The 27405-nt window shown below is 40.3% G+C and overlaps 1 protein-coding gene across 6 annotated transcripts in view; it reads right to left on the reverse strand.

The window, feature by feature from the left end:
- Positions 1-27113, reverse strand: part of UBR5 (ubiquitin protein ligase E3 component n-recognin 5) — a 141481-nt gene extending 114368 nt beyond the window's left edge. For 4 of the 6 annotated variants that reach the window (XM_060128612.1, XM_060128610.1, XM_060128611.1 and 1 more), the window contains exon 1: positions 27019-27112. In XM_060128612.1, coding sequence (XP_059984595.1) covers positions 27019-27080 — 62 coding nt within the window. In that variant the 5' untranslated portion in view covers positions 27081-27112. Of the gene's footprint in view, positions 1-27018 lie in introns of all 6 variants that reach the window. The other 2 variants (XM_060128609.1, XM_060128613.1) reach the window with 1 other exon arrangement.
- Positions 27114-27405: the final 292 nt, after the last annotated feature.

Here is a 27405-nt window from a genome sequence, read left to right on the forward strand (position 1 = left end):
CCCCCACTACCAATAAATGGGATCCACCAGTAAATGTTTCCAATTCTTCACCTTACAGTAAGTACTCAACCCAATAGAAATAGATTCAACAGGCAGTCTCTGATTTACAGATTGACATTACTGATAAAGAGGGCTCTCATCCCATCTCAATCCCCACTCTGTATCGGCCAACCACTTAAACAAAAACCAAACACACACACAAAAAACGTGGTGCTTTTAGGTAGCGTGTGGATAATGATGTTAGAGAGCTAAGCCTGGGAATGAATATAAAGGACATTAGCCCATCTATCTGCCAATCCCTAATTATCATCCCCAGGCTGCTGGTATTTTCCCCTGGTTCGGGGTGGTTTGGGGTTTTTTTTTTTAACCTGAAAATCACTTCCTAGTCATAGATACAATATTCTCAATATTTCAGCATCAGGCACTAACAAGTTTATTGGTTTAATCCTCTCTTCATAACTAACTTCAACCTCCTGAAAAAGGAAGATGGTAGAGCGGCGCTCCTGTAATCACCACCATCTCAGATTGTCCTAGCAAACATTAGGTCAGAACAGCAATGTTTGCAAAACTCAGCCACCATCATCATAGCTACAACATAGCTACGTACAGTGTAGCTCTCCTGGTTCCCTCAAAAAAAAAAATTGGCATCTGTAGTGTTTACAGAGCAAAACAGTTAACAAACTTAACAAAATGGAACCAGTCTACAATGAGATTACTATCAATAAATATTATCAATTCACAGTAGGACTGTAAAGTTGCTTTGTCCCCGACTAACTTCTCTACACCTCCTTTCTTCTCTTAGCACTGAGCACTCCATCAAGTTCGACGTGGGTAGTTAGTGAAAAGGTCTTCCATAGGTTTGGGTGGGACTGTTCCCTCCACTTTCCTTTCCATCTAAAGCTGAAAAAAGTAAAGTGAGTAAAACTAAAACAAACAGAAGGAACAAGATGCATCGACATAAGATATGTATCAATTAACAAATACTGACTGTATTACGTGCAGGTATGCAAATCAGCGGGATGGAAGAATGGCTGGAGTAGAGTTGGTATACTGTGCTCACTCTGGAAAACCTCTTCCACTCTATATATACAGCCATGAAAGATGACCGTAAAAGAGAAATCCAAAAGACAAAGCTGAGATCAAATAAAAGATAAACATCTCCACAGAAGGGAAATGACGCTCAAAGTGCTCCCTAGTGGAAGACTGGGTTCATCCTGTAAGTTGGAGTTAGGCTCATGGTTTTGTTAGAACACTGTGGCTGAAAAGCTTAATAGTAACCACTAAAAGAACAGAAATACAATCTATGGCTTCCAATCAAAAGAGGAGGAAAAAAGGAAGGAAATGCAGAAAACTAGGAATCTTAACAGAAGGGAAAAAAGCAGCAAAATAAAAGATTCAGAAAATATGAAATTCAGACAGTAGAAATAAATCTACTTATTCAAATGGTTCATCGCACATATTAAAAGTCAAATATTAACAGAGTGAAGGAAAAGGAAGTATTAATAGGGATAAGAGAGACACCACATAACATTAAAAGGAATAATCCACCAAGAACATTTAACATGCAAGAACTTGAATGTTCCTAATACCATAACCTCAAAAATATATCTAGTAAAAACTGACCCTTTGAGAAAATGTCAACTCCAATGAGAAATTTAATACACTTCTATCAGAAACTGATAGTTCAAGCAGACAAAGTATCAGTAAAGATAGAAACTTTGAAAAGGAACATTAACAAGCTTAGTCTAACAAATAAATATATAGAAACCTGTCCCCCAACTGGGGTGTCACAGGTTTTAAGGCATAAAGCACATTCTGACTCCTAGACTTAACAGATAAATAAAATTTCCTTCAAATTATAAGAATAAACATAAGGTTGCCAACTTTTCATCTTGCCTCGATTTAGAAAAAGCAACAAACTAGAACTACCAATATTTCATTAAAAGATAAATTTCAAATTTATAAAGTAGAAAAGACAAATCTAAATAAAAAAATTTTCTCCCTAACCCGCAGACTGTGAAAACTTTCTTAGAAACTGGCACCAGCACAGTACTTAGTTTGATATTTCTTAACTTTTATTTGATCTCAGAAAAACAATCATACAGTTTTTTCATTTAATATCAAGTCCTTGATATAACAGTCTCTTTGTTTTCCATGAGAAAACAAAAAACTACAAGAGGTTGATTTACCTGTAATGATTCAATTAAGAGGTGACAGAGAGAGAGAGAGAGAGAGGGAGACAAAACCTCTCCAGGCCTCTATTCTTATCATATCACACTTGCTATGGGTCCAATTCAATCAACAAATACTTCCTGAATGCCCAGAGTTAAGTATTACAGGAAATAAGCTGCACTATAAAATACACTGGGGAGGGAGGGGAGACGAATGGTGGCACCACCTGAGGGGGTTTCTACATACTTGGGAATGCTGCCCCTAATCATGAGCCACAGCTACAGAAAACTGTGCCATCTACCCCTTAGGAAGCCTGAGGAAGAAAGAAGAGCTGATACAATGCACACATCTCAAGTAGTGTACAATCTACTTGTAAAAACAAAGGATAGGGCTTCCCTGGTGGAGCAGTGGTTGAGAGTCCGCCTGCCGATGCAGGGGACACGGGTTCGTGCCCCGGTCCGGGAAGATCCCACATGCCGCGGAGCGGCTGGGCCCGTGAGCCATGGCCGCTGAGCCTGCGCGTCCAGAGCCTGTGCTCCGCAATGGGAGAGGCCGCAATGGTGAGAGGCCCGCGTACCGCCAAAAAAAAAAAAAAAAAGGATATACACAGGAAAAAAAATAAAACACTAAACTAGCTGCCAAGATGAGTGCTATAACCAAAAATTACTAAGAGAAGGCAGAATTCATTTTGCACTGGAAGAGTCAGTGAGGGCCAGGGCTTCAGGGGAGTCAGGATTTTGAAATGGGCCTTGAAGGGTGTTGAGACTCATCATCTCAAAAAAGGTGGCATCATCCCGGTGAAAACATTTATAAATATTTATCTAGTAAACAAAAAAAAATGGCTCTTACACAACTAAAAAAGCTACAGTTCTCCAGAATACCTCGAGAAGCCAAGAAGATTCTAAGATTTTAAATTATTTTTCTTACATATCATCTACACAGTCGATAGTGCTAGAGCAGTCTGCTAGGCAAAATACAACTGCAAAAATAAACTATATACCGCCTTCCTGTGATCAACTATATTCAATATCCTGTAATAAACCATAATGGAATAGGATTTGAAAAAGAACATAACGTATGTAACTGAATCACTTTGCTGTACACCAAAAACTAACACAACATTGTAAATCATACTTCAGTAAAAAATTAAATTAAGTTAAATTAAATTTTAAAAATAAAAAAAGAGAAGAGACAGGACAAGAGAATACAACAGCAAGGCTGTCATCTACTAGCCAAGAAGCAGGCTTTCACCAGAAACCGACCATTATGGCACCCTAATCTCAGACTTCCAGCCTCCAGAATTGTGAAAAGTAAAATACCAGTTTATGGTATTTTGTTACAGCAACCCAAGCAGACTAAGACAACAGGTATGGAGAACCAGTGTATCCAGAATAAACAGAAATAATTTTCTTGTGTAGGACTTCTAGTTAAACATGAGTCATCTTCACCACCTCCTACAACCCCCCTAAAACGACAAGTGAATTTTAAAGTTACAAGGACAAAGAAAAAGAGAGAAGGCTAGAGCACTCAAGCAAGAGATGCCAACAAAATTTTTGGAAGCTGGAAACATATAGAGCAAGTGGCAAATGACTTAGCAGACAAGAGAAAACTGAAACCTAAAGTCTACAGGGCGGGCAAAGAGGAAGAGACCAACTGTTCCAACAAAATTTCCTGGAATGATAGGAGCTTCCAGAATAAAGGTACCTACCAAGTGTTTGGGGCCCAAAATACAATGAATGAGAAAATGACCTACTACATAAAGGCACATCAAGATGAAATTTCTCAGCACCATGGACTGAGGAAAGACTCTCAAAGCGCTTTTTCTTTGGGGGGGTGGGGGGGAGGTGGAGGGGGGAAGGTAGGTCAAGTTAAAAGGATCAGGAGTCAAAATGGCACTGAACTCCTTAAAAGAAATACTGGAAGCTATGTGACGATGTAATGCCTTCAAAATTTTGAAGAAAAATTATTCCCAACCAGAAATTTTATACCTAGCAAATAACAATAAAGACAAAAACTAAATTTGCTTTCAACTAAATAAAAAAAATGACACACTAAAGACAGAAAAGGGATAAGCTTTTAAAAGAACTTTTAAAACTATCAAAACTAGATCCGAAATTCCTTAAAACGTCACCAAAACTGTTAACTAAGTTAGAAACAAAAACAAAAAAACTTCCACTCTCCTGCCTTTTGGGATACAGAAAGTATGTAGACTCACTTGTCCAACAGACCTCACAGCAGTGACTGTCATTTCATCTACAAAACTGATAGAAAAGTAAACATACCACTTGTGTTTAAAACGTATACGTGCAACTTTAAACATCTTTAAATATTCTAAAGATTACTGAATGTCCACAAAGACAGAGCTTGGGATGAGGGAGAAGAGCAAGTACCAGAGCAAAGACCAAAAGCAAACAAAGAAAAGGAAACAAAAAAACCCTAGGGAGAAAAATTTCTTTTAAAAAACTAAGGTAAGCTCTATTGGGCTTGTGAAGGAATTACTTGCACACTCTCCCTGAAACCAGCAAGTCTAAAGGGCCTTGACCCTCCTTCTTCAAGCTCTCTTAGTAGTGTCTCAAGTTACTGGCTTGGCCATAGTCTATAACGTAGACAAGCCAGAAAAACTTTAACCACAGCAATCAGAACTTAAAAGCCTGACCTTTAAACTAAATCAAGATTTTTGATCTGAAATACCAAGAAAGGATTGAGTCCCTCAACACATCCAATAAATAATTTAGACCATAAATTCACTTCTGTGACGGCAAAGTTTACTTACACATTGAACCAACAGGGTACTGTAGCATACAATATGCTTAGTACAAAGCCTGGCACAAAACATTAGTGGCTCCTGCTATTACTGGCGTTACCATTTCTGACTGAATGAAAGAAAAGGAGGTGCTGAGTGCTAAGTAGGAACTGGTGAAAAAAGAATTTGGGGAACCAGAGCTATTATGGGTGGGCAGTACCACTTTGGATGAAGACAGCAAAGAGCGACTCCAAATATCTACCGTTATACCCCATTAAAAACCACTGAGAGACATCTGAAACAGACCTCATAACTAACACATAAGACCAACTAGACGTAACTGAAGTTCATGGATAAAACTGTACTTCTTAGCTCATGTGTACTGCAAAAATAATGTGAATTCATAGCATCTATTAAAATCCTGGTTATCTAAACCTTTCCAAATTACATTTAGAATTACCTCTATCCTTCCCAGTTATATATCAAATATCTACAGAAAGTGTAATAAAGATACTATGGCCCAGTGGACACTTTCTCTTTTGACTTCCTCCAGAACTTCTCATCAATTCTACTCAATTTAGCAATTAATCATTTACTGCTTCATCTCTATACTGCTATCCTACTTTTCAACATTTCTATTTTACTTTCCTAACTACACAGTAAGCTCCTTAAGGATGTAACCATGACTTTTTGCACATCCGGGTATTAGTACATTACAGGTACTGCACAGATTGACTAAAGATACTAGAATATCATACAAAGAAGAGACTAACTGTTCACAACCTTTCTCAGCCAAACGACACACAAAGGATGGAAACAATTTAGTGTCACTATGGTAATGATTCTAATGGGTCCCCAGTCCACGATCTCACACCCTAGCATGTCCAGATGGAGACTGCAACAAAGGCTTATCAATACGAACCAGCATACTGGCTTCAGAAATGAACAGTCCTAGTTTCAACACTCAACTGAGCATGGAGACTGTCACTTTACGGTCCTCATTCCTCCACCAAACCCCAGGCAAGAGGAAGAAAAGACACATGATGATGGGCCTGTCCTCTGCAAACAGATCAAATTTTAAAGCAATAAAAAAAAAAAAAATTTATTCATGTAGGCACAACAGTTAATGTACTGCTTTTAAAGGCTGGAGCACAGTCCTTTACTGCGACGTTTTGTTTTTATCTACAAATGTTTAAAACTTCAGTTCAGGGCTTCCCTGGTGGCTCAGTGGTTGAGAGTCTGCCTGCCGATGCAGAGGACATGGGTTCATGACCCGGTCCGGGAGGATCCCACATGCCGCGGAGCGGCTGGGCCCGTGAGCCATGGCCGCTGAGCCTGCGCGTCCGGAGCCTGTGCTCCACAATGGGAGAGGCCGCAACAGTGAGAGGTCCGTATACCGCAAAAAAAAAAAAAAAAAAAAAAAAAACTTCAGTTCACATAACAGTAACCCATGAGCCTCAGCAGCAGACCCTGTTAACGGGCCTTAATAACTAAGGACCCCGTGCTTAGAGACCTACCACTCCACAGCTGTGCAGCCTGGGAGCCACGCTCAATTGCCTTCACCTCAAATTGCCTCTGCAACAGTGCTGCCAGGCTGCTAAATGAGATGATGTTTGGAAAACGTTGTGCTTCATATATAGTAAGGAGTAACAATGCTAAAAATGTTTAAAATGAGCAAACCGCATAATTTTCCAGATCAGCCTCTAAACATTATATAATCCTAATCCAGAAAGTTACACTCCTCAATTCCCATAGAGGGGTCTCCACAAAACAAGGACTTCAGCTTTTATCAGTGCTCTGTACAGTCACATAAAGAAAACTTCGGTGTTGACTATAAAACTCACCGTCCATTGGGCTTTCTTAGTAGCCCTAAATATAAAAAAGATTCACTAAAAATGTATCTCAGAGCATGATTAAGAAAAAGTTTCTCTCTGATATAACATGATAAGCAGTTAATTTTTCAGCCATTGCTTTTTGTCTTGGCTTGCAGAAAGTCTAAAATATGATTCAACTTAAACTGACACTTCACTGACACTTCCTACCATCTTTACCGTCTAGAAATTCTTCTTACCATCTAGAAATCCCTCTTACCATCTAGAAATCCACTCTCTTCCTTGCTTTGAGTATTAGTCCTAGGAAGGCCCTCAGAAACTGTCCAATCCCAATCTTCATTTTATAATGACAACAAAGCATCTTTTGACTAGAAACAGACAAAACAACAAAAGGTATTGCATGTACAAAATAAATACAGGGTCTTTTTCACATTCACACAAAAGATGCTGCAATTTCATCACATATTCCATTTAATAAAAACTGCAAAACACTAAGAAAAATGACACATGACTAATATCACTTTAAAACTGACCACAAACAATACACCACCTTAGGCAAAGCTATGAAATAATAAGGCCTATTTCTAACAAACTTTACATGCAAATACATATCATCTTCATATTAACCATACTGGTAAGCTACACATTTATGTCAACAATAATGACCTGCCCAAAAGATTTTTAGAACTCTCCTTTGGAACTGCCTGGAAGGTTTCTTTTATATATTTTTTTTTGGTGGTACGCAGGCCTCTCACTGTTGTGGCCTCTCCCATTGCGGAGCACAGGCTCCGGACGCACAGGCTCAGCGGCCATGCCTCACGGGCCCAGCCGCTCGGCAGCATGTGGGATCCTCCCGGACCGGGGCACGAACCCGTGTCCCCTGCATCGGCAGGCAGACTCTCAACCACTGCGCCACCAGGGAAGCCCTGTAAGGTTTCTTTTAAACGCCAGTATCTAGCCAGTAGCTAGTACAATGCCTCGCACATAGTAGGTATGCAAATGATTATTAAAATAAATAGATTCTGCAGCAAAACCTAGTCATTTCAAGACAGATGTGTCTCTGGAAATAGAAAACATTCAGTCCTAAAGCTGACTAATCAAATGGATGATGAAGCCAAGTACCTCCTGTCCAAAGAAAATTCTGTTTCGCAGGGAATACACCCTGTGTCTGAGCAGAGACATAGTGAAGAACTAATCACTGGCTCACATTTCAATCTTTTAAGTCTCAGAACATAGAAAATGTTTCACATTTCCTAAATAATGCACCCAAACAACCACCTGACTGTATGAGTAATACCAGTGATGTCAAAGAAACACATTTACATTGGCTCCCCTTATGATTCTGACCTGGATGCGTCTGGAGGGGGCTCTGTGATATTAAGCTGTTGAACTGCCCAGTACAATACTTCTGTCTGGAAATATTATGTCCATTAATAGTTACTACTGCCACAAAATGCATTATGTCCAGTGCCATAAATATCAAGTCTTCACTGTTTCTATTTTCAAATACACAGTATCAATCTTTTCTAAAACTTTCATGGTACCCAAATCTCCTTCTGAACTATTATACCTTACTGTTAGTTTATCACCTTTTTTAATGGTCGTGACAGTTAAAAAAAGAAATCCATAAATTTTTTTTTTTTTAATATTTATTTATTTGGCTGTGCCGGGTCTTAGTTGCAGCACGAGGGATCTTTCTTTTTTTTTTTTTTTCAGTTGAGGCATGCGGGATCTAGTTTCCTGATGACCAGGGATGGAAACTGGGCCCCCTGCATTCGGAGCACAGAGTCTTAACCACTGGACCACCAGGGAGGTTCCTCCATAAATTCTTTGGCACTCCTCCCATCAAGAGGTGGAGTATAATTATCCTCCCTTGAATATGGGCCTTATGATTTGCTTCTTGAGAAAAGATCGAGGCTGAAGAAACACTGCATGACTTCTAAGACTATGTCAGGAAAAGGCATTCCAGCCTGGCTCTCTGCCGCTTGGGACACATACCTTTAAACTTTGAGCTACCTGGTAAGTAGTCTAGCTACCTCGAAGACTCCATTCTGCAGAGACCACACAGAGGTAGAGATGCCTGAGAAACCTCAGCTGTTCCAGATCCCAACTGTTTGAATCTCCTAGATGACTCCAGCTACCATCTCACGGCAACTGCATAAATCTAGATAAGAACCACCTAGCTGAGTACTGTCAATCGACAGAAGTAATAATAAATGATTACTGTTTTACACCATTAAGTTTGGAATGATTGATTACACAGCAATTAAAAACCAGAATGATGATCAAAGGAAATCTCAGCATTTTCTTTGGTCCTAGTTCCACTGATATATGAATAAAGCCTCATTTATGGTTCATCTCTGATATCTTCCTTACCCATTTCCTTTAACTGGGCCAAGTTTAAAAACCAAAACTCTATATTACCTACACCTTAATATGTTTATTTCCTTAAATGTTTATTTCACATATCTTATTTACAAATCTACTTAACCTTAGACTCATCTAAATAGTAAATCTTTGCTCAAATAAAAGCCAATCTTTATGTAGCATCAATAGAAAACCTATCTTCCATATAGTCAAGTAACTAATACAACACTGACAGGCCAACTCTCCTGTCAATCACCCAGGTAACATATACTGATAGAATGTTCTCATTTCCTCATCCCTGCAGTTGAGAGACCACATAAGGAAACAAAAGCTGACAAGGCCAAAACCTTCATCAGCCACTGATCTTTTATTAAAAGTCTCCAAAAATCCTTGCAAGTTTAACAAGTGCACAACCCGAGCTATCACTTTCACATCCTTTGAAGTTAAGCTGGTGCTAATCACAGGATGTTATCTGACAACAAAATGTAATCCAATGCAAAACATGTGCAGAGTGAAACTTCAAATCTCACAAAAATCCAAGATTCCCTGAGGTCTAGGAAAAGCAACACTGAGAAATTCATTAAAACACACAATGCTGACAAACGAAAATTAAAAGTTCATAAAAATTGAAAACAATGACACAACTGTGCTTTGAAATAGAATGACTTTAGTATTTCAATAATTAAGTGTGGCCCTTGGAAAAACTACAAATATTTTTGTAAAAATGACTCCATGACTAAATTCAAATGAAGCCAAATACAATGTGTAGGCCTTGACTGAATTCTGGTTTGAAAAAACCCAGCTATTGTGTAGACATTTTAAAGACAAGTGGAGAAAAGTAATGGTATTAAGGAACTCTTGTTAATTTTCTGAAGTGATAATGGTGGTTGTACAGAAGAAGGTCCATATTCTTAGGCAATGCAAGCCCGTGTATTTAAAGATTAAAAAAGCATCATGGAGCTTCCCTGGTGGCGCAGTGATTGAGAGTCCGCCTGCCGATGCAGGGGACGCGGGTTCGTGCCCCGGTCCGGGAGGATCCCACGTGCCGCAGAGCAGCTGGGCCCGTGGGCCATGGCCACTGGGCCTGCGCGTCCGGAGCCTGTGCTCCGCGACGGGAGAGGCCACAGCACTGAGAGGCCCGCATACCGCAAAAAAAAAAAAAAAAAAAAAAAGCATCATGATGACTGCAACTTCTAAACAGCTCAACAAAGTCATTTATATATACATGCATATTTTGCAAATTTGGCAAAAACAATTACCAAAATAACAATTACTGAATGGAGAAGGTGGATAACCAAATAACTCACTGTTCATTCTTTCAATTTTTCTGCAATGTCTGAAGACGTTTACAATAGAATGTTGGATGGGAAAAGAATATCAACCTCACCAAAATTACATACACACATACAGAGTCAAGGATCACCATTTAAGGAAGGTCTCCTACATGAAATATGGCGGGGGGGGGAGGTCAGGTGAAATATTGTGGTATCTTTCAATGTTACTGGAATAGTACATTCCAAAAAAAAAAAAATCCATACACTTAATTCATTCCTTATTCCAGAGATTGGAATATAGTTCTAAGAACTAATTTTTATTAAAATATAGTACTTTATTTTGCTTACTTTTGAAGTTCAGATTAATTTAATAAACATATGTACTAACATATGTCAAGTACTAGGAATGCAAAGACCACAATGAGCCTGTCTTCAAAGAGGTCACCTCTCAGCTCCCCCCAAATGGCACTCACAGGCTCAAACTGAAGGAAGGACCTGCAGGAGTGGCCCTGCAGGATAATGAGAATATTTAAGAAACCATTTAGGGATAATACAAAGAACAGTTAATTCAGTGGGCTTTCCCATAATTTCTAACTGATTACATTTTTAATAGGAATACATTTCGACAGATGTAACATTTGGAAATTAAACACCACACATTTCAAAAGAAGTGTTTCATAACTATGAACACACAAAAAGCATGTCACTAGAATGTAAGCTCCTCAAAGGCAGGAATTTTTGCCTCTTTAGTTCACTGATACAGCCCAAGTATCTTGCCCAAAACAAGCCCTCAATAAATATCTGTTGACTGATAATGAATGAATGAATGAATGAAACGAAGTGGAATTTCTTTTAATGTCCATTTATATTCAAGTTATGGTGAAAATTCTGGTCAATTTACTAGGAGGAAAAAAAGTATTTAAATTTTATCACAATGTTGTTGACAAGCTATCGTCTCGCTGCGTGAACTCTGAATATAAAACGGAAATGATAAATTTTTGTCCAAAACCCAAAAGGCTTTCATCACACAACATTCCTTTGAGGCATGGCTGTGAACAAATATTCTGTAAGTTCAAGTAGGAAATTATGCCCATATATCTACTTGATCCTAATGGCTTTGTTCAATATCAAAGTTCAAAATAACTTTTTAAAATAATTATTTGTAGAATCGTCCCTCAATTAGTTTTACACAAAGAATTACACTCCCTGTAAGAAGTCTCTAGAGGGAAAAAAGGGGGGAAAAAAAAAACTTTAGTGACATTAAATCAGTATTCTTTATTCAATGCTTTTCACGTTCCTGCTTTAGGTGAATAGCTAACTAAATTCAAACACTTTCCTAGGGATTTACTCTTTTTCTATTATTAAAATAATATAGGGACTTCCCTGGTGGCGCAGTCGTTGGTCCGCCTGCCGGTACGGAGGACACAGGTTCGAGCCCTGGTGCGGGAGGATCCCACGTGCCTCGGAGCAACTAGGCCCGTGTGCCACAACTGCTGAGCCTGCGCTCTGGAGCCTGCGACCCACAACTACTGAAGCCCGCGCGTCTAGAGCCCGTGCTCCGCAACGGGAGAGGCCACCGCAGTGGGAGGTCTGCGCACCGTGGTGGGGAGTGGCCCCTGCTCGCTGCAGCTGGAGGGTGCCCCGCGCACAGCGATGAGGACCAAACGCAGCCAAAAATAAATAAATAAAATAAAATGTGAACTAACCTGAACTTGAAAAAAATAATAATAATATATACTCACATAAAAGTATATAAAATACTAAAACATAGACAAGAGACATCAAAAGCAATCACTCAACCCAGAAACAAGCACACTGTCATCACTTCTTATGAAACTTTTATCTTTAACCTGGTTAAGACCATGAACTGTTTTTTACACAGATAAATGGAGTCTTTTTATCTCAGTGATATTATTGGTCTGTTTACAGGATTTGCACTGTTTTCCCAACAGCAATAAGGCATTTGAACTGAACCATCCATCCAAGCTTGTTTGTCTTCATTAACACTAACAAACACCAACAACTTGGCTGAATAGAGGTTTAAAGATGCTATTTGTAGCCATGAGATCAAGCAACTGGCCTAAACTAGGATGGAATGCATACCCTTTATTGCACTGGTTCAGTTACTCTAAGTCTAATCCATTAAATTAACTAGTCACAGCCAATATATGACATAACACAACAGATTTATTTTATCATGATAATACCAAGCTCATTACTGAAGATAGTTAAGAGGGTATTCTTTTTTACAAGAGAACTATTCAACTGATTTGAGACCCTATGTAGTTACTCTGAGCATTCTCTCACCTTAGGGGTCTTCTCGCATGCTGTTCCTTCTGCCTAGAAAGCTCTTCTAGTCCTCCAGGCCCTGCCCTACATCACACATCTTCCCCACCAGCTCCTCAGCCTGGTCCTCCTTTTAAACATTTCAGAATCCTGGTCCTCCTTTTAAACATTACTTCTTCCAATAAGCTGTTCCTTCTTTGCAAGACTGGGGTATGTGCCTCTGGTGAAGAATCCTTTACTTCCTCTTTCCCTATGCTCATTATCACACTGCTCTGTAATGGTCTGTCTTTCCCACAGACTAAGCTCTACCATCATACACCGAAGACTAGAACCAACATGCAGCAGAAGTCCCACAAAATGTGCTTAACTAAAGGATGAGATACTATTTAATGGCATACACACTGTGTGTACATATTACTATTTTTTTTTCAAATGTGCGTTTAATTTTAAAAAATATACACAGGAGAAGCAATGTGTTTTACATAGGAATATACACATTAACAAGGCACTTCTTATAGTTTTCCAAAACTCTATTATATCAGTCTGAGATTTATAAATTAAATATATCAGAACCTTTTAAGTTAAAATGATATCCTTGAAACTACTGGACATACTAGACTTTTCTCAAGATCAAATGAACAGAGAATGGGAATATGGTTTGTGTCAAATAAGGTTTATTGTTAGCTTTATTGCCTATAGTCTATAAGATGAAACTTTACTTTGCAAACAGGATACATTTCTTAAAAAAAATTGATCAAAATTTTCCATACAAATAGCTCTATATGATAGATTGTTTTTTTATTTGGCCACGACTTGCGGCATGCAAGATCTGTTCCCCAACCAGGGATAGAACCCGTGCCCCCTGCAGTGGAAGTGCAGAGTCTTAACCACTGGATAGCCAGGGAAGCCCCCATATTCATATTTAATTGCATGTGTGTGTATACACACACACACACACACACACACACACTAACAGGTGTGTGTGTGTGTAGATATATATATATATATATACACTAACAGGTGTGTGTGTATAGATATATATATACTAACAGGTGTGTGTGTATCAGAAAAACAAGTTACTTCCCATGCCCATTCCAAGAAGAAAAGGAAAAACAATAAAGCTGAAATAATGCAGACTCTAGTCTTTGCCACTTCACTAATCATCTGGGCACTCCAGTCCTCAATTTCCTAAGCTGTAAAACATGAAAATCCTAAAATCCTCCTTGATGTAAAAGTTTGAACATCTCAAAAATGACTTTCTACTCAGGAAAGTCAAGTAGACTTCCGGTCTAGTCAAGTCGAAAGGTAACATCAATTATTACAGTCTACCATATAGCACGATAATGGGTATCCTGAGCACTCGACAGTAGGAGGACTGCCAAAACAGCCTCCCAAAAGAGAAGAGTCCCAACCCACTACCAACCAAAGATGAGCAAACACTCCCAAGCCCAGGAGGTGAGGTGATAAGCTGTCAATGTGCTTTTGCTTTATCACACATTATTTCAAATAAGCTTTTGCTACCCGGAACCTTCCCCCATTAAATTTATATGGAAAGCATAATGAAAAGATAACATAATTATACTAAATTCATTTGTGCCAAATCAAATACATGAGCCCTACCAGTTAAAAAATTAACAAAAACAAAACACGGAAGAGTTGGGCTGGTTTTGAAGAGCTCCCCTCCAGTTAAACAAACAAGGTATTCAGAGTTTAGAATGTCCACTGCTTCTAGATACCCATTAGAATGAGTACAAAAGAATAGAAGAGCAGGTCTGAGGCAGGAATAAAAATCAAACCTTAGAATGGCAAAGCTGACTAACATATATTAAATACAACTCATAAAACAGTATCTATAGGCCTACAGTCACACAGATTCAGAGCTGAGATGAACTTTCAGACGTCACATATACCCCCTCATCTTACAAATGAGTAAACTAAAACTAAGACTCACTGCAAGGAAATGACTTGCCCAAGGTTACATGACTGATTAGTAGAAGGACCAAGTCTCCTGACTCCAAATCTAGTATTTTTCCAGCTCTCAGAACTCCTTCTCCATCAGGGCCTGCCTATGGTACACAAATTCTTTCAGGTACGCAGTAACACTCTTAAACTCTGTAAGAACTGTAATACTGGATAATGAATGTCAATATCACAAAACAAATCTGAAGACAGATTAAAATGTATTATAAAATTTAAACTATTAAGCAGATACATCTAAATTCAGAAAACACATTTTTGAGTATTTCATCTCACCTTGGGGTCTTAAATCCAATATGAAATTCTATATCCATTAAAACAGACCTATCACATGAATGTCTAGAACCATAAATAATCTTAAAATATTTATCGGCAGTGCACTACATGAAATTTTCATTTTAAACAACGACAATAACAATGAAAGAGTCAGAGAACACTTGGTCTCATTTTTAAGTGTCTCTGTGCTCCAACACTACTCTCCTGGTAGCATTCAAGGCAGCCATAGGGTCAATCCCAGCCTGTGCAGGCATGAATAGAAAGGAGCACAGACTACCCACATAAGCTCTTCAAGTATCCCCTCCTCCTTGCCAATTCCCAATATTGTCTCCTCCAAAACTAAGTCAAAGCATTAGGACGAAGCAACTTGTTTTCACACCCCAACAGGCCATTATCCTCTTGTGTTTTTACCCCTAGACAGATCTTTTGCAAACAAAAAGCAAAGGAACAGAAAAAACCCCGCCACTGTCTATATGTAAACTGTTCTTAAACAATGCAAGAGTTCTGGACTATTATTAAAACTCTGATTATCAATATCAGATACAGACATCTATGATGAACCTCTAGTTGCTACCAGCATCTTCAATGCCTATAAATGAAAATTCATTAGACTCAAGAGAATGGAAGTAAGAGGATGCACCAGTCCCCACACCCTGAAACCTTGTCTTCAAAGCCCTTTGCAAGCACCAGGTTGAATCATCAGGTCCTTCTTCCCTGTGACTTACAGTCTCTATTAGCACTTAATTCTTTATTTTCATGTGTCTCCCCATTAAACTGAAAGCTCCGTGAGGGCAGAAACCATCATCTTTGCATCCCAATGTATATAACTTAGTTAGCAAACTACTCATTGAGTAAAAGAGTAAAATTTATTTCCCACTTTATCTGTTTATTTCTTCCATTGATTCTTTTACTTAAAATTTAAGTAAAAGAAACCATGGGCAACCGTAGACTCACAGTCCTTTCTCCCTCTGAGCCATTCTACGATACAAAAACCCTCTTCCCTACCACAATTCTAAGAGCACAGAAATTGGAGCAGAAAAATCCTAAACGATCTGGTCCAATTCTTTCATTTTACAAGTGAGAGTCATATCATTTATTTATATCATTTATTCATGGTCACATGGCCAATTAGTATCAGACACACACAGAAAAAAAAATCCCCAACCAAATTTCCTCCAATTTATATCCCATTACCATCATATCAAAGACAGACAGACTGCCTACTATATATCCCATCAATTCAAAATCATCTAAGAATACCAAGTTTTCTTTAAATTTGTGTCTTCTAATCTATGTTATCTTACCAGAAAAAAAACAATTTTCAAAAGCGCATATAGAGAAAATCTACCTTCCCATCTCTAGTATTTTGACAAGGATGTGAAAAATACTTGGCACAATCAAGATATTACCACTGGGGAAAGCTGGGTTATGAGTACACGGGACCTCTCTGCATCATTTTTGCAACTACTTGTGAGTCTGCAATTATTTCAAAGTAAAAAGTTTAAAAAATAAATAAACATGGCCCACCTACCGGATACCACTCCCTGGGCCCACTAAGTCTGTCACCTCACTCTTCTCCAAACTTTCCCAATGAGCTAGAAAAAGTTCCAACTACTTCTCAACCCAAGTTCCAGGAAGGGTTGGTGCAGCCACCCCAGGCCTAGCACAATGTCTGAGAAGCACACAAACATTTACTGAACAAAGGAAACTAACCTAACACTGTGCTCAAACTCTGTGCAGGCAACACATGGCAAATATTTACACAGGTCAAACTCGACTACCTCTTTCACCAGTCTTTCATAGTTTGCTACTGGTCTGTGGATCGGCATCACTCCCCCAGCTAAGACTGTAAGCCTATGAGCACTGACATCTGTTTTTAAAAAGCTATCCTCTCAGTGTCTTATAGTTCTGGGACAGACCTAATATTTATGTAAATTAATTCGAATTTTTAAAATTTCATTTGTAAAAACAGAAAAGCAAACAAAAATAAATTACTCTAGCCTCAAAGGGCAGGAAAATACCCCATTCTCAAACAGACAGCCTCAGAACCTATAGCCTGAGGTGAAAAAGATGGCTGGGGGCAGTGAGGAACTGGCAAGCTTGGCCCTATTTGCTGTCATCACTTAATTTTAAAACAAAGAAATGTGGGTGAGAGCCTTTTATACAGGGGTCCTCACGCTTTTTTGTTCCTGATGACGGTGGTCTGTTTAGACACTGTGAGAAGCACTATTTTAAATCCAAGAACCTCTTAATCCGAAAAGGCTACCACAATAAATGTTTTTACTACAATTTGGTTAGGTTATGTTACTCTTTTAAAACTTCAACACTATTGCCAGAAAGACTTTCCATTTCAAAAAAAAAGGTTTTAAACATATCAAGCTCAAAAACAAAAACCCCTCAAGAATGTCCTAGAATTCACCAAAGAAAAGACTGAATCTTCATGCCAACTGAAGAAGCTTTTTACATTTCCAAAGAGACTTCTGAGCAGTCAAGCGCCCTGGAGAAGGAAAGCAAAAGACCAACTGGCCTAAAGTCCCCGCCACTCAACAGAGTTTTTTGAAACCAGAAACATTCTGGATGGTATGGGGTGGCTGCTAACCACATACTGCCGCCTGTCTCTGGATGCAAGTGTTGTACTTATTTTTTGGTATCTTTCGGCTCTCAGAAGTGGCAGAAAGATGAGCAACTGCCAACAAAATCAGCCCCCACATCATCTCTGACCTGCAGACCATGGGTTGCCAACCTCCCCAAGAGAAGACACCCGTTCCTGGTTCTGCATCCCCCCAGCAGTGACAGAAACCTAACAGAGAATCAGTCGGAACATGTGGCACCAATTTGTATCCATCCCTGCTGGCAACTGCAGGAAGCAAAGAAAAAGCAGTTCCTATACTTCCCCAAACAACAACCAGAGAAAGCAAAGGTACACTGTCCACAGCATCCAAGGACTCCCTCCTTCTCATTATTCTTTATCTATAATGATCAGAACACCTGATAAGCAGAAAAATGCAATCACTTACGGAAAACACCGACTTGTCAGAGATGAAGTTTAAATATCACTAGAAACAGAAGCATACTAAGAGAATTTTAAACTAGATTTGCACACAAGAAAAATCACCTGTCTGGTGCTTCCTTTAAAGTTTCCATATGCAGATGATGACACACAGCACCAACTGGACTAGTTCAAATTCCCTTTGGACAGGAAACAAAGTCACTCCCACAACCTAAGAAAAGAGATGATGAACTGCACAAGCCCACATACCCCTCTCCTCAAAGCTTTTCATATAAAACCCTGCTTTCATCATTTAGACATCAAAATAACCCTATATTGTCTCTGCTTCTTTGACTTTCTTCATCAGGTTAACTTCCACATCTCAAATTTGGCTTTTTCTTAAAGCGTACAAAACCCATCCTCCTTGACTTTTCAGGTCACAGAGCAGGCTGTCCCAGGAAAAAACACTCAGATGAACCTCCACCAGGCCTCTAACAGGGTCTTGGAGCCGCTCATGCAAAGCCCATCTCTGGAGTTTCAAATAGTCTGTGAGGAAAACCTGGTATCTGAGTTCACAAAAAGAGCTAGAACACCTTACGGTCTGAATTTTGGAACAGGAGATTCATGCTGGAGCAGAGCCAATTTCTTGAAATGGTAGGTTCTCAACCCTGTTTTTTCTGTACTACAAAAAATGGGGCCTGAACTGATGAGAATGGAAATAAAATTCTATTGATTCATTCAAGAGAATTCACAGTGCTTCCTAGACTGGACACTGTCGTAATCTTTATAACTAGCAATCTAGACTACCACTATTACTACTGAAATTTCAAAACATAATCTCTTTATATATATACCAGTACTTTAATTAACATGAAAATTTGCTATCGAGAAAAATGTACTTTTTAAAATTTTGAGTAGCTTTTTCCTATGAAAAATAACGTAACATTTTAGAGTCAAGAAAAATTTCAAAATACATAAAATTATATCCAGCATGATCACAACTATATTAAAAAAAAAAAATCCATGTATAGGAAAAAAGCGACCAGAAAGTCACCAAAACATTACCAGTGATGGCAACCTTGCTAGACTTTATAACTTGATCTTTGTTTTCCAGATCTTCTATAAGAATGTTTTTTATAGCAAGGAATTTTTAAAAAATAAAAACTAAGAAATAGCCAGAAACTTGAAAACAACCCAAATTCCCATCAGCTAGAAAACAGATTACAAAACTGTATTATATCCAAACAATGAAATACTACTACCACAAACACAAAAGAAGAAAAACTGCTACACGTGCTAAGGAAGACACCAAACACATGATTCCCTTTGCATGAAATTCTAAAAAAGGCAAAATTACAGTGAGAGAAAGAAGAATAACTGTTTTCAGGGGCATGATGGGGGGAAGGGACTTTTGGGCACAAAGGAGCACAAGGGAATTTTTGAGGGTCATGAAAATGTTCTATATCTTGATTGTGGTAGTAGTTACACAACTGTATACATCTGTCAAAACTCATCAAACTGTACACTTAAAAATGGGTGAATTTTACTGTATGTAAATTATACTTCAATAAAGCTAAGTTACAAAATACATCAGGAGAGAGAAAGTTGAAAACATTTTATTAAAGTGAATGATACAACTGGAAACTGAACAAATAACATTACTTTTGCTGTTTGGGTAAAACAAACTGTATTTTTATTTACATGTGAAATAACATTAATTTTTAACTCTTCATTCAATATCCTGACAAAAATGAGCATGTCACAAACCACAGTTATCTAAGAATTTACCATATTTCTCACTTTGAAGGGGTTTATTAGCGCTACTGTGATCTATCAAGAAAATAATGTAAAATATGACCCCACTAGAGAATAATTTCTAATAGCCAAGTTCAATTTACCAGTAGTCTTACCTCTATATTAACTTAGAAGAATGCTGCAAATTTTTCACGACTTATTCTTATTCCTCAATGTGCCCCACAGAAAATCACTTAATTTCAAGAATCTTGTCTTTCCATCATTACATAACCATTATTACAAGCGACTTGTTGATAAAATGCTATCACACTGGAGATTAAGAAATGACAGCATCAGTCAACCTGTAAGGAACATTAAGATTTCCAGTGTGATGCTGCCTGTCCTTCTAAGGCTATTAACCAAACAAATTTTCTCTTACTCTTAAGAATGTTAAATTTTGTTAACACGTTAAAACTCAGTTTTATTATGTAAAATTTCAAAACTGTCAGTCATCAAAAATAAGCATTTATGTGACAACAGGAAAATCTAAACAGATTGAACTTTGAGATTAAGGTAATTTTTTTTAAGTTTTCATCTTTGAGATACATAACGAAGGTACATCAATTAAATGATCTGAGGAAAAGGAATAAATAGGGAAGAAGCTTGAAACCAGACTGGTCACGAGTAGATAACTGTTGAAACTGGGTAATAACTCTTGTACATAGAGTTAATACACTATACCATCCTCTCTACTTTTGTAAATGCTTTAAATTTTCCATAATAAAAAGCTTTAAAATAATTTTCACAGTAAAACTTAAAAATCAATTATAAAAACAAATCAACATTTCATAATTATAGTGACCCAGGAGGGCAGACTGTTGTCATTTGCTCAGAATGCCAAGGTGTCAAAATGAGAGAAACACAGACTATAATTGGAGTTTGTTTTCTTAACTAGAAGTACAGTCGTCCCTCTGTCTCCGAGGGGCATGGGTTCCAGGAGCCCCCGCGGATACCAAAATCCTCGGTTGCTTAAGTCTCTTTATAAAATAACCAGTACAATGAATAGTCTGCACTCAGTATCTGCGGATGTGAAACCCGTGGATACCAAGGTCCGAGTATATGTATGATAAAAAACGGGGCAAAAAGACATGAGTACATCCTCCTGCAACATAAAATCACTCCCCTCAATACACCCTGCAAGATCTACTTAAGCGTAATTTGACACAGTCTTCAGTGATTAAACTTTCCTTTAGAGACTATTTCCTAAATAACCTAATTGTTAAGGGAAAAATCCTGACCTTTCTAAAGTTCATCCCATTATTCCTAGTTATATTCCTATGTACTATGTAATTTCCTTCCCAAGTGTCTGTTTACTCCTAAACCTACAATTTAGTCACTGATTTCTTGATTTATAAAACTGATCTTCCCTTGTTTGTTTTTTCAATTTTTGGTTTGGCTATTTCATCCCCTGTCTTTAATCTTACTTTCCTTAAACAACTTAATCATCTTAGTGAAGCTTACCTGTACCTTCCCAATAAAGTCACTCTAGCATTGTTGTTTCTAGGTAACAATCTCAACAATCAAATAGTCAGATTTCCCACTGGTTTGGTGACGTGATGCTCTATTCCACCCTAATACTTGTGTTTTTTGGTGCAGCACAATTAAACTTTAGGCAGCTTTCAACTATTATAACCTCTACCCACCACAACTTTTGTTCATTCGGCTCCACGTAATCCCTGGCCTATTTTCTGGCTCCTACTGAGTGGAGGAAGATACGCTTGAGTCTTTAAAACCCAACAGTTCCTAATAAAAATAAGGAGCAATCAGACTTCACTGGTGGCGCAGTGGTTAAGAATCCGCCTGCCAATGCAGGGGACCTGGGTTCGAGCTCTGGTCCAGGAAGATCCCACATGCCATGGAGCAACTAAGCCCATGTGCCACAACTACTGAGCCTGCACTCTAGAGTCCGCGAGCCTCAAATACTGAGCCCACGTGCCACAACTACTGAAGCTCAAGCGCTTAGAGCCCACAACGAGAAGCCACCGCAATGAGAAGCCCTCGCACGGCAACGAAGAGTAGCCCGCGCTCACCGCAATTAGAGAAAGCCCAAGCGCAGCAACAAAGACCCAACGCAGCCATAAATAAATTACTTAAGAAAAAAAAAAGGAGCACTCACTAAATGCCATGCCTTGTGCAAAAAAGCACTTTCTGTGTCAACGCTGCCCAACAGAATTTGCAGTGATCATGGCACTGTTCTGTATCTGTGCTGTCCAATCGGTGCCACTACCTACATGTGGGTACAGAGCACTTGAAATGTGGCCACTGCTACCATGGAACTGACTTGTTAATTTTATTTCATTTTAATTAATTTCCATTTAAGTAAGTCATGTTTTGAGACTAACTTACATTGCTTGAATTTTTCCTCATTAATTTCCATTTAGTTTTACATCTATGTACATTCAAGATAATCTACGACAGACTTTCGCAACCTCAGCACAACTGACATTTTGGACAGGTCCATACTTTATTGTGGGGCCGTCCTGTGCATTGCAGGGTGTTTAGCAACATCTCTGGTCTCATCTCTCTACCCTCTAGAGACCAGTAACAATGCCCCAACGGGGACAATCAAAAAATGTCTCCAGGGGCTTCCCTGGTGGCACAGTGGTTGAGAGTCCACCTGCCAATGCAGGGGACGCGGGTTCGTGCCCCGGTCCGGGAAGATCCCACATGCCGCGGAGCTGCTGGGCCCGTGAGCCATGGCCGCTGAGCCTGCGCATCCGGAGCCTGTGCTCCGCAACGGGAGAGGCTGCAACAGTGAGAGGCCCACGTCCCAGAAAAAAAAAAAAATGTCTCCCAACACAGCCAAATATCCCCTGGTGGGCAAAAACTGCCCCTAGTTGAGAATCGCTGATCTAAGAATAACGGTCTGGATTCTGCATTCAATGCTAAGGATATTCCAGGGCAATTTCTTTGAGTTCCTGCTTTTCTATTTGGAAACCAGACAACACATAAAAGCAGTAAAAATTAACCATCTCTTTATAATATTTCCCACAGAACCTACATTATAACATTGTGTTTTCCCACCCACTATCTCAACTATTCTTCACCAACTTTGAGGTGTGTACTATACCTGATTTAGAAAGTGAGGTGTGAGGGACTTCCCTGGTGGTCCAATGGGTAAGACTCCACACTCCCAATGCAGGGGGCCTGGGGTCGATCCCTGGTCAGGGAACTAGATCCCACACGCGTGCCGTGACTAAGAGTTCGCATGCCACAACTAAAGATCCCGTGTGCCGCAACTAAGACACGGTGCAGTCAAAATAAATATTAAAAAAAAAAGAAACTGAGGTATGAGGGGGTGGGGAGGAGGAGAGATAGGGAGTGAGGTTGTAAGTGGTTAAATGACTCGATTACCACAACACAGTTAATAATTAGCAGGGCTGAGACAAACCCAGATTTAGGAATTCCAAATTTCAAACCCCTGTCTACACTATCTTACTATGCAGCCTTACAGCATCTAAAGGGGGAGCTCCTTGGAGAAAAACCCTTTTGATGTGACAATCTCAACCAAGACTGTTTATGATCACACAGCACATTATAATGCCTAAAAGCAAAGCTCACAAGAAAATTCCACATACAGACCAAAAACGAGAACTGGTTTGCAAGGTAGCCACCTGCATCCCAAGGAGTAATTCAAGACAGGGACTAGTCACAGGGACACCATCACCTTAAAAGGCCTCTCTTAACCTAGTACTAGGAAAGGGTTAAGAGGGTCCACCCCAAGACAAAAGGCGTAAATCAATTTGGAGCCCAGGAGGGATGAGTTGAGGGGAAAGGGAAATCAAAACTCTAAGACAGGTAGGTGGCTGCTCAAAGGCTGGGATGCCTCAGAAAGCAGAGATTTTCCAGAGTACAGGCCATGTGGAACACTGAAAAGAGCCCTGGACTTTAAACATCAGAAGACCCATCATGTGGACCTCATCTGTCAATACCCTGGATAAACTCAGGGCCTGATTTTCCAGCTCATCAGTGAAAAAACTGGTCTACATGACTTCTTTGGCACTTTCCAGGGTTTGGTGAGCTGGCACTTCCAGCTCTCCCCTTAATCTCAATACCTAGAACCTTGTTCTTGTTATGGTGTTTGCTATTTCTCAAGACAATGTTTTAAGCAAGAACATAGCACTAACTCCAGAAATTCACTAGAAAGAAAATCAAAATGTCACACAAGTATCTGAGCACTGAATGGTTTCAATTGCACACAATGAGTATTTGCTGAGGGCCAGCGCTCTGCACCAGGGACCTTGTAATCACTCTGGAAAGCTACAACCAACATCCTAGGCTCTCTGAATTCCTCTCCTCTGCCCTAGCCATCCCCACCTATATTCATCTACTGCATTATTTGGTCTCCCAGAGCCAATAATTAAAGATTTTAACCCAATATACAAAGACTATCACAGAAATAGCAAGTATGAAAACACAAAGAAAAAAAATCAGATACAAACGGGTTTTTTTTTTAAATGCTGAGTACACTTTAAATGTTTGAGCCATCACACTATTACACTAAATAAAATATATAACTTTTAACAGAATGTGGTTATTTTAAAAAGACAACTTATTTGTAGAAGAAAATATTGATGTTTTGAGACCCCTAAGTTTTCTTTGACTGAGCAATTTATTTGTAGTACCATGCTGCCTGTCCAGTCTTACTGCTTTCCGGGTAAAGACTAAAGTCTACCTATTTATAGATCTTTCATCCCGAACTACCATTTATCATTTCACTTGTGACTATCATACATAGAAAATCAACCCATTGTAACACACTCTTTTCTATTACCAAAACTTACTTTAAACCTTGGTAGATTTTTACCTGAAGACAAAAATATTCTGGGCTTATTCTAGTAAGTTGTAAGGTTCCAGAAAACCAACCTTGTTTGGAAACATTTCCCTCAAGCAATGCAGCAATAGGTTGATCCTATTACTTTGCAACTAGGTATGCAAACATGAACTTTCTTCTGAAGGGGAGACACAGAACAGCTCCACCACAAGTCAACAACTTTTCAAAACTAAAAAAGCATGACTACCTCAAATGATACCTTCGTAAGTCTCAACAGACATTTTTACTGCTACTAGATAAAACTAGAGGTTCCTAAGATTTTACCTACAGCCCTCTCCTACTGTTCAAATATCTGCCACCTTGATGTACATTTTATGATCTCATCAGATCCACCTCTTTCATTTCTCATGAACTGAAAACTGAAGATGATCCAACTATTCTTAATATTGTATACCGACATTACAGAAATCAAAAACAAAGCTGATTACTTGTTTACACCAGGAATGGAGAAAGAAAAGGTAGCTTTAAAAAAGATACGTGTCAATTTCCAGACTAGCTGAAACAAAAGGAATGCTCAAAAATTATTCAAAGTGCCCAACAAAACTGCAAAATAGGTTTTGGCATGCACAGTAAATTGAGTAAGCTAGTCAGGATTCTTGGTATATGAAGTTAGGACTAATATAAAAAACATACCCTACTTCTCTCCTGGTGCAATTTTCTAAGTTACAAGACAAGTTGCACTTCAAGCACTACCAACTCGGTTCTATGAATGACAGACAGTACGGCTATCCACACTACTAGCGTGGTTCTAAAATTTACAAAAAACTTTATATGAAAGTCTTAACAAAAGATCTGTAATGAAACAAAATCGGAATAAGGATCGCATTACGAAATGTTAAAATAAATGACTTAAAACTTGTTTCAGTATTTAAAGGAACTACGTGACAATTCCAAATGATTAGTATTTTCAGAAAGTATTCCAAAAGTTTTACAAACATGTTAAATGCTATATGGTTACAGCAAAGATTAGACAAATCCAAACCTAACGCCAGAAACCAAGCCTCCAGCTTCCCGGATTGAAAGGCTGTCCGCCCCACCTGAGGCGGTTAGATACTCCGAGACAGAGGCCAGTATCTTAGCAGCAAGTTAGGCCTCTTCCTCCCGACGGGAAGCGCATGACAAAAAGGGCATCATGCAATTTATGTCACCTGGTCACTTAGCAAAAATTATATCTAACTTCTAAACTTGGGCCCAGATGGCCTTCCCTATTTATAATGAATAGAGAGCAGCGAAAGTGTTGGGATAGAAAGAGACTTAAAATGTCCCCCTTTCTGACCCTGTAAACATTTAGGCCATCATTAGAGCTGAGTTCTAGATTCTAAGACTTGCTTTAATGGAGGCTTCCCTCAACCTCCTCGGAGTCTCTTTTGCAACAGTGAAGGAACTTTTCCTGCTTTATCTCAGTTCCCTGAGAACATGCGGCCCTGCAATTCAATATCCTAACCTGGCAGGGGACGATGGAGGAGGGAAGGAGAGGAATCCAGGGCCAAAACAGCCTTCTTATGAAAGGCAAAAAAAAAAAAAAAAATCATAATTCCTCCTACGCCCATAGCAAAACCCATCCCAGAAATTTTACAGCGTGTTAAGAAAAGCAGCACTGCGAACTGCAAACGTAAGAGTTTTCCTTTGACTTCACGCTCGGCTTTCAGCTGTCAAATTACAACTCAGGAAAACACTATCATTAGAATAAAAAAGGAAACAAAAAAGCTCGCACCACAGGGGCCGGGGCAGGAGCTGCGTGCACCATTCCGGGAGTAGCAGAGCCAAGGAAAGCTAATCCACTTCCCCACCCGCGCCCAAATTCATCCCCTCCCCGGAATGGCAAACCTCACTGCAGGGGCTCAAATTTAATAATAATAACAATAATCATGGCGCTTCCTCCCTCCCCCGCAGCCGCGATCCGCCGGGAATCAGCTTCTCCCCACCCTCCCCGCTCCCCCGGGATCTCCAGGCCCCGCAGGTCCGACCACCACACCAGACACAGCTCCCAGGGCCCCGGGCGAGCCCAGCCTAACCCGGGGCCCCTCGCCCGGCTTCTCCTCTTCCCTCTCTTTTTACCTCCACCATCCCCCATCCGCATTGTCTGTCTCAATTCAACTTTGACTAATATGGATTCCTCGAGCCTGGGCCGGGCGGTAATTACAGCTCCCCCCCACCGGGAGCCGGATTCCCCCCCCCCATCTCCACCGAGTTCAACGCGGCTCCTTCGTGGAGGCGGAGGGGGGGGACGAGGGAGTGGAGGGTGCAGTGCGCTTTCCCGTCCACATCTCACTCGCCCCCGCGGCCCCGGGCCCCCGGGACCAGAAGTTTGCCCCGGAAGGGGCCTAGCCGGGTGCAGCGAGGACCCTTCCCCCACACCGCCGGACGGCGCGTAAACACCGGCGCCCGCCCCGGCGCGGCCCCGTGGGGGAGGGGAGGGCGGGGAGGCGCCCCTCCCCCAGCCCGCCGGCCCGCCCGCCCGCCGGCCCTATTACCTGTCATTGAGCTGGTCCTCGGTGCCCGGCAGCGGGTGAACCACGAAATGGATGGACGTCATGGTGCTTCCTTCTCGTCCTCCTCCTGAGCACGGCCCCCCCGCGCTCTGCTCCCCCCCCAACCCCTTCCCCTCCCCAAAACCCACAGCCGCCGCCGCCGCCCTCCAGTCCCCAAATGGAGAGAAGCAAACGCGCAGGGGCCGCCGCCGCCGCCGCCGCCGCCGCCGCCGCCGCCGCCTCCCCGCCGGGCGTGTGTCCGCGGCGCGGCGGTCCGGCGGGGCGGGCAGGAGGGCGGATCAACACGCCGCCCGCTCCCCCGGCGACAGCGCGCAGGAGTGCGAGGCCGGCGGCCGGGAGCCGGGGCGCGCCGCCGCCAGCGGCAGCCGG

This window comes from Lagenorhynchus albirostris, chromosome 17 (genome assembly GCF_949774975.1).
Source record: "Lagenorhynchus albirostris chromosome 17, mLagAlb1.1, whole genome shotgun sequence".
Classification (NCBI taxonomy): domain Eukaryota; kingdom Metazoa; phylum Chordata; class Mammalia; order Artiodactyla; family Delphinidae; genus Lagenorhynchus; species Lagenorhynchus albirostris.